Genomic DNA, 13832 nt, shown 5'->3' on the forward strand with positions numbered 1-13832 from the left:
TTTATTTCATAAATACAGCTACACTTTGCTCCCCAGGTAGTGACTGGTGTCTTTGGTCCCAAAGGAGAACAGATGCAGTTATTTGTTTTTAACCTGGGATTTTGACAACAGTTACATTTTTCCAGGACACATTTCATATTCCTCAACACTTTTAGTCTTTTGATGAACTTTCCAAACAAAACATTTGTTTTAAAATTTTAGGGAGAATCCTGCTTCCTCATACTTTTTTAATGTATCTTTTTTCAGCAGAAAAAAAGAGGGGAAGGGAGAGATTTTTAAAAAGTAAAAGAAAGTGGGATTATACCTCCCCGCCCATGAAGACATTTCAGAACATTTTATTTTAAACTACAATTTTTGTTTAGACATTTTTGTCAAAAAATTTTGTAAAAAATTCAAATTAAACAAAAATTATTTAATTAAAATGTTAATATAACATACTTTTTTTCACCAGCTCTAGCTGTGAATTTCATGCCTCATGCTTCTTTATGTGCTGTTATATAAGAATTGTACTTTCAGTGCATACATGTAGCTGCAGATGAGCAGATAATTAGGTATGTAAATAGTCTACAAATACGTACCCCATTGGCAGAACATAATCAACCAAGAGGTGAGGAGTAGGGAATGGTGAGTGAGTTGGCATTCAAGTGTAAGACATTGTGTCCATATAGTTATGTTACGTAAATTGCTAAGCAAACTGCAACCATGGATCCTTGTAGCTCCTGGCAAAAGAGTCAATTCTGAGGTTTCGTAACCATCCATATAAGAAAAATACTCATTATCCAGAAAGAGAGATAAAATTTACAGCTTGCAGTTGTACTACAGCATAGGGAGCATACCTAATGGATAGACCAGCGAATAGGGTGCCTATGTGCTATTCCTGGCTCTGCTACTTATTCACACTTTGGCCTTGGGCATGTCATTTCACTTTTCTGCGTCAGTTTCCCCTGTGTAAAGAGGGGATAATAATGATATCAGATTGGAGGGAGGTCTCAAGTGGGATTCCATAGGGATGTGTTCTGGGTCCGGTGTTGTTAACATCTTTATTAATGACCTGAATGTAGGAATAGAGAATGTATGGATCAAGTTTTCAGATGACACAAAGCTGGGAGAGTTGCCAATACTTTGGAGGATAAAGCTAAAATTCAGAGGGTGATACATTGGAGAACTAAGCCATAGACCACAAAATGAAATTCAATAAAGACAAATGTAAGGTGCTACACTTAAGGAAGAAAACACAAACGCACACAAATACAGAATGGGGGATAACTGACTTGGTGACAGCACTGCTGAGAAGAATCTGGGAGTTGTTGTGGATCACAACCTCAACATGAGTCAGCAATGCAATACTGTTGCAAAAAATGCAAATGCAATTTTAGGTTACATTAACAGAGGCATAGCATGCAAGTCATGGGAAGTCTCTACTCAGCGCTGGTTAGGCCTCAGCTGGAGTACTGTTGTGTCCAGGTTGGTCACCAATGTATAGAAAGGATGTAGAGAAACTGGAAAGGATCCAGAGGGAGCGACAAAGATGATGAAAGGGATGTAATCTTTAGTTTGGAAAAGTGGAGATTAAGGGGGGACACAATAGCAGTCTTCACAAAAGGCTGCCATAAAAAAAAGATGAAGAAAAGTTGTTCTCTCTTGCCACAGAGGGCAGGGCAAGCGGCAATGGGTTCAAGCTATAGCAGAGCAGATCTAGATTACATCTCAGGAAAAACTTCCTAACTGTAAGAACAGTAGGACAATGGCACAGACGCCTAGGGAGGTTGTGGACGCTCCTTCACTGGAAGTTTTCATAAGGAGGCTAGAGATCCACCTGTCTTGGATGGTTTAGACACAACAAATCTTGTCTCTTGGCACTAGATGACCTTTGCTGTCTTATAACCCTATCATTCTATGCCTACTGACTTCAAAGAGTTGTGGTGAAGCTTAATTACTAGCGTTGGTAAAGTGCCTTGGATGGGATCATTAATGGGACAGAGCACTCCCACTTTTGCTACTACTAGCGGGACGGTACTAATGCTAGGAGACTTTCAGAAAAGTGCTTGCAGAGCCCAGGCCTTAATCACCAGTGTGAATCCAGCCAGGTTGGTGGTAACCAACAGCTGTTCCCTTTCCCAGCTAATGGCTGCTAAGGGGTCCAGGTGAAATTAATTGGGGTTTCAAGTCAATTTCTACTGGATAGCCATTCTCATCACAGGATCTACCATTACAACTAACAGTTCTTGCCTCCCTCTTTACTGGCAGTCTCATCATAGAGAAACCCAGGACAGAATAATGGGTCATTTCAACTGGAGTCTCTTAAAAGTCTAAAAAGAAAAGGAGTACTTGTGGCACCTTAGAGATTAACAAATTTATTAGAGCATAAGCTTTCGTGAGCTACAGTTCACTTCATCAGATGCATACAGTGGAAAATATAGTGGGGAGATTTTATATACATAGAGAACATGAAACAATGGGTGTGATCAAAAGTGATCACTCTTGTTACAGTGTGTATGGTAAAACCCATTGTGTCATGTTCTCTGTGTATATAAAATCTCCCCACTATATTTTCCCCTGTATGCATCTGATGAAGTGAGCTGTAGCTCACAAAAGCTTATGCTCTAATAAATTTGTTAGTCTCTAAGGTGCCATAAGTCCTCCTTTTCTTTTTACGGATACAGACTAACAGGGCTGCTACTCTGAAACCTGTTAAAAGCCAAAGTTGAGGAAAGGAGCAGTGTGGGCGAAAGCTTGCAGGGCTGCTGTCTATACCATCCCCGTTCTGTGGATAAACAGGGCTTATTAATTCTTCCAGTGTCCACAACCTGCCTGTCCTCACCCAGGCCTGAGTCTCCAGGAGGAGCCTTTCACCAGCACTAAAGTCACACCAGTTAATAGCTAAATAAATGGTATTTTGACTGCATTGACTTGCTCAGCACATACAAGAGGGTTGGAGACGGGGGCAGGGAGGGAGGGAGGTAGATGGTTCTGAGGCCAGAGCAGTCTCACAACCTGGCACCTCGGGTGCAAGGTGCGTCCCACCCCTCCCAGCTGAGGAAGGCTGGATTCTTCATCATCCTCCCCACTAGTAGGGCGACCGCCTGCACCGCAAGGAAATAAAGGGCAGATGGCGCTTATCTTTCAGGGGCACCTGCCCATCCCGTTTCCCCCTTTCATTACCATGGAGGGTAGGAAATGGTGCATTTGGATCACAGTTCCTTTGCCCATAGCCGCTGCAGGCGATTGGTTTTATCTCCATGAGACAGACGGGCAGAGAGAGACACAAACAGGCCCGTGCTGGGAAGCAGGCTTTCTTCCTGCCTGGATCCGGATCCAGATCCCGATCTCAGGGCATCAGACCGCGAGGCCGGGGTCCCTCCTCCTCCTCTAGCTGTAGGGTGCGGGGATGGGGTGCGCGGGTGCGGGACACACCTCCTAGGCATCCCCCCGCCCCGGGCGGGGGCGGGGGCGGCGCTGGCCCTTTAAGAGGCAGGGACATTCCCGGCCGGCGCGTCACTAGCAGCGGGTAGAGCCTCCCGCCAGCCGGCCAGGGACGCAGCCCGGCCATGGGGAAGCTGCAGCTGTTCGAGATCCGCCTGAGCGAGAGCCGCGTCGTCTACAGCCCCGGGGAGCCGCTGGCCGGCACCGTCACCGTGCGCCTCTCCGGGAGCCTGCCGTACCGCGGTGAGCCCCGCACGGCCGGGCTGCGAGCTTCCCCCCCCCCCCCCGCATAGTGCCCTCCTCGGGCTGCGAGCTTCCCCGCCGCAGTGCCCCTCCTCCCCCCCGCATCCCCGGGCGGCGCCCCCCCCCAGTGCCCTCCTCGGGCTGCGAGCTCCCCCCCCCCCCGCATAGTGCCCTCCTCGGGCTGCGAGCTTCCCCGCCGCAGTGCCCCTCCCCCCCCGCATCCCCCCCAGTGCCCTCCTCGGGCTGCGAGCTTCCCCGCCGCAGTGCCCCTCCCCCCCCGCATCCCCCCCAGTGCCCTCCTCGGGCTGCGAGCTTCCCCGCCGCAGTGCCCCTCCCCCCCCCGCATCCCCCCCAGTGCCCTCCTCGGGCTGCGAGCTTCCCCGCCGCAGTGCCCCTCCCCCCCCGCATCCCCCCCAGTGCCCTCCTCGGGCTGCGAGCTTCCCCGCCGCAGTGCCCCTCCCCCCCCGCATCCCCCCCAGTGCCCTCCTCGGGCTGCGAGCTTCCCCGCCGCAGTGCCCCTCCCCCCCCCGCATCCCCCCCAGTGCCCTCCTCGGGCTGCGAGCTTCCCCGCCGCAGTGCCCCTCCCCCCCCCGCATCCCCCCCAGTGCCCTCCTCGGGCTGCGAGCTTCCCCGCCGCAGTGCCCCTCCCCCCCCCGCATCCCCCCCAGTGCCCTCCTCGGGCTGCGAGCTTCCCCGCCGCAGTGCCCCTCCCCCCCCGCATCCCCCCCAGTGCCCTCCTCGGGCTGCGAGCTTCCCCGCCGCAGTGCCCCTCCTCCCTCTCCTCCCCCCCCCCCCCAAAGCGCCCTCCTTGGGCTGCGAGCTTCCCCGCCGCAGTGTCATTCCACTCTCCTCGCGCATTACATTTCCGGGTGCAGGGCCCCCGCTCCCCAGGGCTGGGAGATTCCCGGCCGCGGCGCCTGCTGGCTCCTCCTGGTCTATCCGCCCTTGCACTTCAGAGGTTGAGTTCAGTATCACCTTGTTGAACCCCCCGCCGCCCGCCCACCCACCAGCCACCCACCTTTTTACTGGGAGTTTCATTACTTATGACTTTCAAGAGCCTGATTTTCACGGAGCTCCGTTATGCCCAGGATGGGGGGGGGGCGGGGCAGCCTTTTGGACCGTCCTGCTCATTCCCTTGCTAGCAGGGCTTCGATTGTGTTGTCTGTTGTGTTTCATTTCTACCTCCTGGGGGCTTCAGCAGGAGTGTGACTCCTATTTCCCCACCTTCCCCCATCCTCGGCTCCAGGGAGGGCGTGGGGATGCGGGAGTTTCTTCCTTGGCTCATGGGCAGCGGGAACGAAACTTTCTCTGCTCAGGGTCTGTGCATGCGGGGGCAGAATAGCCTTGGTAAGGGACTGTTTACGCATGGTGGGTGCTAGCAGGCTTCTGGCAACAGTCTCCCTGTCCGGGGTAACCATGGGTGAAACATCGACCAGTTTCAGGTGTGAGATCCATCTGGTCAAAGTCAGTGTCTGTGTGTTGCCCCCCACCCCTGGTTTGGGGAGCTGTTGCTTAGACCCCCCTTCTTAACAATTGCTCAAATTCCCTTGCTGCTGGCATGGCTCTGACCACCGTGTTGATTGCATGCAGCGGGCACTCGGATGCTGTGGTGATGGCCGTGGTGTAAAACCCTAAACCAGACATGTGGTGTTGCCCTAAAGCTCAGCTGTGATTTTACTGGAGATGGGACTTGGTACAAGCAGTCTGAACTTCCCCATAAAGTTTGGGGAATTGCCAGGGTTTGGCACGTAGGAATTGTCAGGTGTGGTCTGCTCCAGGGTCCACCTACTCCAGTACCCTGTCTCCAACACTTGTTCCTACAGTAAACTAATGTGGGATCAACTGCCCTTCCACCCATTTCTCCCCTCCCCCCCCACTAGATCTCTTCCTTATAGTTTAAGATCTGAAGTGTGAAGTTGAATATCTGGGTTCTGGCCTGTTTCTAGTTTGTCCCAGCTTGTGTGAATAGGACTGAAGTGAGTTAAGTCCACAGCCATGCCTAAGTTGTCTTTAGCTAGGTTGGAGAATGTGTTATGTGCTTGGTCCTAACTTGGTAGGACTGTGTTTACAGAGGCCAAACCATAGTGGAGGATGTTTGAAACACAAGCAAGTGTAACGGTTGAACTCTGCTGTCACTGTAGTGTGTGTCTGGGGAGATAGGGCCATATAGATGCTTGCCCTAAAATCTGCATTCTCAGCACCGCGTGTTAAACGTAACTGATTCTGATTTATGTTAAGACCCTGTTTCTCATATGGAAGGTGCTCGGCGAGAGCTGTTTGAAGAGGTCTTGGTGTCTCTCTCTCCATAGAATTATTGACTGTAAAGGACCAGGTTGGGGGAGTGGGGAAAGAGATCATGTACAGGTACCTTGTAGAGAGTGTTAGTTCTCTCCCGCTGAATATTCTCCTTCCCCTCACCCCTTCCCTCCCCCCCCCCCAAAAAAAGCACCCCTAACCACTTGGTTCACAAAATACGCTGCCACAGCTCTGACTCAATGCTTACTCAAACATGAGGGCAAAGAGAGATGACAACCTGAGTAGCTTGGAGGCAAAGCCCAGCAGAGGTGGGTCCAAGTGATCCTCTGACTCTTCCATTTCTCACACTCTTCAGTCTACGTGGCTTCCCCCCAAGTTGTGCTGTGATCTGAGAAGCAGCTCCTTGGTGAAGCACTCATGCTCCAGAGTGCGGTTGAAAGTGGGATTTCTACATTTTCTCTTGGGTCCAGTTGGACTGTGACTAATGAAAATGACAAGCAAGCCAGCTGAGGTGGTAACTTAGCCTCAGTTCTCCCTCTTTCTCAGACAGTGGGGATGGGAGGGTCAGGGGACTATGAGGCGCTAGGCTGTATGATGTCTGTGCCAGGCACTCCGGCTGTAGTCGAGGGAGAGCACTGTGGTACCATGTTTGCAAATTTGGCCATTGAAAAACTCTTCGTAGCAGATTCGGCAAATCCTGTATTGTTAGTTTGCCGGAATTCTGCCAGTTGTGAAGCCTGACTTAGACTGGAATCTTCCTCTGAAAACTTCCAAACTCTGAGGCCCAGCCTATGCTAGGGGGGAAACTTTCTAAAACTGTCTTTTTAAAAAGACTTAAACCCCTTCCCATCATTGCTAATGCTAGTTCAGCTCCACCTGCAGATACCCATGGAACTGACCTGATAGTGATGGAAAGTTACATTAGAGAATTTCCTTCGCGTAAACAGGGCTTCACTGTATAAGCAAGGGATGGTTCATGGCATGGGGGTGGTTGGGGATAGGTGATCTTGGTTCTATCTTTGCTCTGCCACAGGCTTCCTGTGTGACTTTTAGGGTGAGCAACTTTTGTCTGTACCTGTTTTCTCCTTTTTTGTAAAATAGGTATTAGCATCTTCCCTGTCTTCATTATTGCTTCCAAAGTGCTCTGATAGCCCTGGTGCTACAGAAGTGCAAATTATTATTTCTTGCTTCCCCTAAGGCTGAGTCTCTCCCTTCCCCGTCTTCTGCTCTCATTGCCTCTGTCTCGGATTCTTGGGACTGTTTCCAAGTATTTAGATTTAGTCCTTCTGGGCCAGGACCTTGTTCTGTTGACCTTGTCTGGCAAACACCATTGCTGTGGAAGCAAGTATGCCTGTCTCGATTTAAAACACCTCTCCCATTGGACCTTGGTTTTTCTGGCTTCTGAAAGCTATTGTACAGAACTAGTTAGAGGCTCGTTGCTGGTGGTGGTTTATACCTATTCTCCTTAGGAAAAGCTATTTACTACTTTCAGCATGAGACACCTAATTTCTCTCTCCTGCTTCTCTCCGGCCCCCCCAAGCATATAGACTGACTTTTCTCTCGCTCTTCCCGAGAACCTGCTCCCAATAATAGGGCAGCGAGCTGAGTATCCCAGGATTCTGTTGAGCTAGTCCAACTAGCCCGGATGCATTATGGGCCAGCTGTGAGGTAACTATGGTTACACCAGGCTACTGACTGCTATTTGCATGTGGGGCAGCCATAGGCAATCAAACTTTCTGGAGAGTGTCTCTTCTCTTCCTCCACCCCCCCCTTCCATTTTTCCTCACTTTGCCTTCAGTTAAGGTTTTCTTTAACCCCATCGACAGCTCGAGATCTGTTGTAGGATCTCTTTTTTTCTTCATTTTGGAAAAGTTCCCCCCGCCCTGCTGTAGCAACCTATGCAGACTTGAGCCTAGGAAATTTTGGAGTCTTGCATAAATAAGCTTTAGCAACAAAGACAGGAAGATGTTTCCACCAGCCCCTGTCCTTTCAGTACTTGCATAGTGGGTTTGGTAGTGCACCAGTGAGCCGTGGGCTGTAATGGGACCTGAGCAGGGTTTCTGTAAAACTTGTTGGGAAGTGGTAGCTGACGAAGTTTTATTTTTAATTGCATGCAGGGCTGGCCTTAGGCATGATCATCTGCTCTAGGCAGAGGTGTCCTGGTTGACTCAGCAGCTCACGGAGCAGCGTTATGTCCCCTCTGGCTGTGGCAATGCCGAGGGAGGCTGTCCGTGGCCCAGTTTCCCTCTGACAGCTTGCATGAGCCTTTGCAGATCTGCACGTCTGGCTCTGCTCTCCAGGGCGGGAGTCTGCATATTTTTAGACTCCAGGATTTGGTGTGATCCCGTCCCCTGGCTGGAGTCTGAATGTGTCCAAATGTGAAGTCTGCATGAAGGGCCAGTGGCAGCTGCCGGGCAAACGCAGGCTGTCTGATTCATTCCTGTACATCCTCCCTATTGACTTGGCTAATGTCTTATTTATTGTGCTTGTGGGAGACTAGTGTCTCAACAAGTCTAAGCAGCTGAGTTGGGGGTTGTAGTTTGCACCCTGAGGTTTACAGCCTCTTCTGTTTGCTCTCTCTGGCTAACAGCAATGAGGTTGCTGTATGCCCACTGTAGGAAGGGGACTTCTCAATGGGCTGCTGCCAGTGGGGAATCCAGTTAGTTGTGGTGGTGTTGTCTAGGAGCTCTAGTCAAGGCTGAGATCCCACCATCTTTGCCCAAAAAAATACACCAACCTGAGCCTACTTCATGTTGTGGCTCATAGTCTGGCTCTCAGATGCTGTCTGATGCCACAATGGGCCAGCACAGGAGTATCTTGGTCATTCTGCCTTGCCCAACACATTAGAAACCTCAAGCATGTCCTTTGAAAGAAGGACTCGGATACCAACACACCTGCACCTTTAAGATCAAACCACATTTCTCTGATCTGCACACCTTTCGGTGCCAACTCCATAACTAGAGATATCTGTGTTTAGTCAGAGGTCTCCCTGAAGGAATCATAGACTTTAAGCTCAGAAGGGACCATTATGATCATCGTCTGACCTCCTGCACAATGCAGGCCACAGAATTTCACCCACCCACTCACTCCTATAACAAACCCCTAACCTATGTCTGAGCTATTGAAGTCCTCAACTCATGGCTTAAAGACTCAAGGTGCAGAGAATCCTCCAACAAGTGCCCCACACTGCAGAGGAAGGTGAAAAACCCCCAGGACCTCTGCCAGTCTGCCCTGGGGGAAAATTCCTTCCTGACGCCAAATATGGCAATCAGCTAGACCCTGAGCATGTGGGCAGGAATATCCCGCAATGAAGTCTTAAATACTAACTCTGACCTGCTAAAGAACAGGAAGCTGCCATCTTGACCACTGGAGACTGAGTCAAATTGGAAGACTCTGCTTTAGCACAGGGGAAGATGGCTTCAGAGTTGTAAGGAAAACGCTACAACAGTGTGTTCAATTTTTTTAAATTTATTTGACCACTTGCTTCAGTTGTAGAAGTGCTTTTTTTTAACCTTTCAACAACTTTGAAACGTTCTGATTTCCAATGGCAAAGCAGATTGTTTCAGTTCTATTTTCCATTATCAAACTGAGCTCCTCCTGGAAAATATCGTTAAAAGAACAGCCCTGACTCCCACATCGCCACCAGAGACAGACTCAAGGATGAAGAAACTAAAGGTGTTTCTAAAAGCAGCTCTGAAAATTCCTCTCTGTGTTCCACACGCACTTATTTAGCTGTCCAGATTACTAGAGTCATGGCTCTACTAAGTGAAATGTTAAGGTATAAAAGTCTCAAATACATCAGGCCTAAAATGTGTGTGTATACATGTTAACTCTTTATCCAGGTTCTAAATACCGGCAGCGATGGGGCTATCTGATCACCCACTGGGTATTTATCCTTATTGGTATTATAGCCCCATTTTATAGATCGCAAAACTGAGGCACAGAAATCCAGGTCACAGAGAAAATTGATTTTTTAGAACTGAGAATTGAAACTGTCATTCAGTGCTATAACACCAAGACCATCTTTCTTCCCCTGGCTTGTCTATGGGCTTGTCTAGATTAGGAAAGGATGGTGGGCTTAGCTAACTTAACCTGCACCCGTGCTAGGGGAAAAACTTGTGGCTAAATAACAGCTGGTTATCTCTATCTCTCATTTATGTGGCCCAGATCCCCACGGGAGTGAGCTGAAGGTCCACCTGGGCCAGCTAAATGGAAGTGAAAGATACTAACCTGAATCCACACTAGGGAGCAGGTCCTGGCTGACTCTGCTGAACATGGTAAAATGATGTTGAAAAGATGGCACCTGAAGCAGCGTGCTGTCGAAGACAGGGCCCCGCTGATGCAAGTGGTCAGTAACGCCAGTAAGAGTGGATTTGGAATATGTACAGATGATGACAAAGCTCGTGGGTCACCCCAAATAGCACCTCTATAAAATCGTTCTGGATGTGACCGTCAAGCAGTGGGTCCTTTTTGCAAAATGCAGGTCAGGGACACAGCAAAGATGTTTACTGTGTAGAAGTGTGCAAGTGTCCTGTTCAGGGGAAGTACCCAAGCACCGATGCCCCTCCTCCACCCTAGACCCCTCTCCCCATGCATTCAAAACCCAGCTAGCTATTCAAATGACCCTGGCATTGCTTTGCTGGCTTAACACTCACCACTGCATATTCCTGTACATCAATGCAATGAACAATGTAATTCTGTGTCAGTCTACCAGGCTGACTGTTTGCTACTTCCCAGTTTAAAAATCCACTTCAGCTATGTGTGGGATGAGAGCACCCTAGCTCTGTGGCAGTCTGTCTGCTGAGATGTGGTGCAAAAAGGGATTTCTGCCCCTCTGGCTAGTTCACTGGTGGATCAGAAATGCTGTGTAAATAATTATTCTCAAGATTGCGCCGTATGTCTTGGTCTGTAGTGCACTCCTTCCTTCCTCCCCTCCCTCAGCCGCACCTGTGGGCAAAGCTTTGCTGTTAAATTCCTCTTTGCTGATGGAAACATGAGAACAGGAGCCATCTGTGGTGTTTAGTGCATCATTGGGCAAGTGTAATGTAGACCTGAGTGTCTCAGGGCTAGTGGCCAGCATCTGATATGCTGCCAAATGTGGTACTGGGGCATGACCGCTGCAGGGGATAAACAGGAAAATAAGCAAATAAGAGTGGGCAGTACTGTACCTTATAGTCTTTGCAGCATAAAAGTCTGTTGCTAAGCAGGAGAGAGGATTTAGTGGCTCCCTAGCTTGAAGGAGTAACTCTTCTTACGGTTGGCTACCACTTGGAAATTCATATCCTTTAATGGAGAGGGAGGCTAAGTTCATATCGGGATCCTGAGGTCCCCCTGATCTAGGGGATGTTCTGTTCTGGGGTTCAGTCTGTTTGTTCATGTTTACTTTTCCATGGTGGTGGGGAAGATTTTGGAAGTGGGTGGAGGGGAAGAATCCAAATGTAGTTGGTGTATTGTAGTGTAACTTCTCTGGCAGAGACATCTAAAGTATTTTGCAGGCAGTTGTGGGGGGATCAACCATTTCTTGGTAGAAAGTGATGCTGGCTCTCATAGGTTCCATGAGAACTGGTGTGATTTTTGGGAGCATTGTAGGAGAGCAGGTGGGGAGAAAAAGGAGAGTAGAGGATGTGGAAGAGGGCTATAGTAAAGGGGGCGGTGCAGAATGGATCTGATCAGTGACCGAAAGAAGGCGGCCGAGGCTGAAGAAACAGAGACCAGAAAAGTGATCAGATGATGGCTGGGAAGAAAAGTGGCAACTGGGCTCTTTGTGTTAGACGCTGGTATTTAAGTCTTTCATTTAATTATTATTTATTAAACTTGGAGGGCAAGATACTCAAAAGTTGCTGTGCACTCACTGAGAATGGGGGAGACTCAATCCCCCACTGTTTTCAGTCTTAATCTCTTTTTTTTTTAATGCAAATCTGTCTGTGTCAGGCCATTCCATGACCTCTTGCCCTGTTATAGGATTGCTGTGAAAGATAATCATCTCTTTCGTGTGGCTTCTCTAACTTTTGTGTGGAAGTGAAAAGTGCTTAGAGAAGAAATGTACAAAGGATTTAACTGCCTCCAGTCAGCAGATTTGTGTGTGTGTGTGTATAATTGTGCATCTGTGCTTGCGCTTCCCTTATTTCCTATTTGTTTCTGGGGTCTGAAAGCAGATGAACTGATGTCTGATCACAGAGATGCTCTTCAAGGCAGGCAAAATCCTGAATTTACTTTGATGCCCAACTAAAAATAGATGACGCTCCAGTGTCTGATGTGATTTGACTTTTGCTGGGTGTGTCTTTAAAACTTGCAGTGTAAAGGCCTGCCACCAGAATTGACGGGTTTTACTCTAATGGTATGGGGGATATTTGTCACTAGTTCTTGGATCGATACAACCTTGTGTGGTACCAAATACGGCTCTTGGATATCTGCGTGCAACCACTGTGTATGTGTGAGTGTATATGAGAGTTGAATTGTAGGGCCTGATTGAAGCCCTATAATATAAAGCCTGTGGAGGTATCTGTCTTTTAGAAAGCTGGATAGCTGCAGAGGAGGGATACTGTAAGTATCCCAGTGCAGTAAAGGATTTCTCTTTGGGGGCGAGGGGGCATAAATTAGCTGTAGATTACAAACTGTCTGAAAGTGGCAATTGACTCTCGGCTCAAAATAAAACCTTGGGCTTCTCTGATATCCATAACAACAAGCATTTTGTTATGTCCACATTGATTCATACGCATAAATTGTGTAGGTGAACAAATACATTGTCTCAACCTTTCACCAACAACCTGTGCCCATTTTGGCAACTATGTCCTTGTTCCCAACATTCCCTGCCCCGGTGACTCAAGTGCTGAGGTGGTTCCCATTAGCGAGCAGGGTCTAGAGCCTGAAGAGGGAAGTTCAGCTCCATATCTTCTTTAAGGCTGGCTCTGTGCTATAGGCTTCTGCTGGCACAGCTTTGTCCATCAGAGGTGCGAGGAGGTGTGATTCCCTCCCCGACAGATGCCCCTGGTGTAGAAGCAGTTCAGCTAGGTGCGATTACCAGTAGAGCTGGGATTTGCTGGTGGGGGTGTGGATAGGATAAATAAACCATACCGGTAAAAGTGCAGCTTTGCTGCTTTAGCTGCATTCACACTAGCAATCCAATACTTTGCTGGTCTAGTGTACCAGTAAAGTGCTCCTAGCATAGACAGGGCCGAAGTTCCAGAGCAGGCCCTCTTTTTCCAGGAGGTGGACTGAGACCGTTCATTTCATGAAGGTGCCGAAACAGGAGGCATGAATGAGAATCTGAGGTCTCACAAGGTCTAACCTCTTCGTAAGAGGGGTTTAATGGACTGTCATCTCTGCTCTGCACCTCTGATAACCAGCATTTCAGGTGCATGTAAGCTTCTGAGCAGAGTAGGTACAAGTTGGTATGTTGGAAAAGGAGGCCATGCAAAAATGAACCTAAATGAAGGAGGGGTGTGTGTGTACACATACAATTTCCTGGACTTAGTAGTTGCTATTTAAATCCCAGAAAGGCACTACATGGTGCTGTCCAAAAACAAAAGTGGAGGATGATGACTGTCCTACGCCCTGCAACCTGTGTCCTCACTTACACAAGTGCAGAGCATTGGGGATCAGGGCCAACATAACTGTTGTTTAGCTGGATATAAAAATAACCCCGCGAAGTGTAAATTTCCTTTCCTTATTGAAGCCCTTTCTTAAAATGAGTCTGGAAAGGCAGCAGGCTTGTTCAGTGACTAAAGCCCTTTGTGGTGATGGGTGATTGGTCCCAGGAGTTTTACACAGGAGTCTCCGTGCCATATGGGGTCGCACTCCTTTGAACCGATGTTTGTGGTACGCACAATGGCTGATGCTGAGGGGAAAGGATTGATTGTTTTCCTCCCACGGCTCTCCTGAGCTGGCTTACATGGCCATTGGTATTGGCC

The 13832-nt window shown here is 48.9% G+C and overlaps 1 protein-coding gene across 2 annotated transcripts in view; it reads left to right on the forward strand.

Annotated features, from left to right (window-relative positions):
• The first annotated feature begins 3322 nt into the window (after positions 1-3322).
• ARRDC1 (arrestin domain containing 1) overlaps positions 3323-13832 on the forward strand; it is a 69760-nt gene continuing 59250 nt past the window's right edge. The window contains exon 1 of one of the 2 annotated variants that reach the window (XM_048822899.2): positions 3323-3666. In XM_048822899.2, the coding sequence (XP_048678856.1) occupies positions 3549-3666 (118 nt within the window). In that variant the 5' untranslated portion in view covers positions 3323-3548. The remainder of the gene's footprint in view (positions 3667-13832) is intronic. The other variant, XM_048822897.2, reaches the window with a different exon arrangement.

Source organism: Caretta caretta, chromosome 16 (genome assembly GCF_965140235.1).
Source record: "Caretta caretta isolate rCarCar2 chromosome 16, rCarCar1.hap1, whole genome shotgun sequence".
In the NCBI taxonomy this organism is placed as follows: Eukaryota; Metazoa; Chordata; order Testudines; family Cheloniidae; genus Caretta; species Caretta caretta.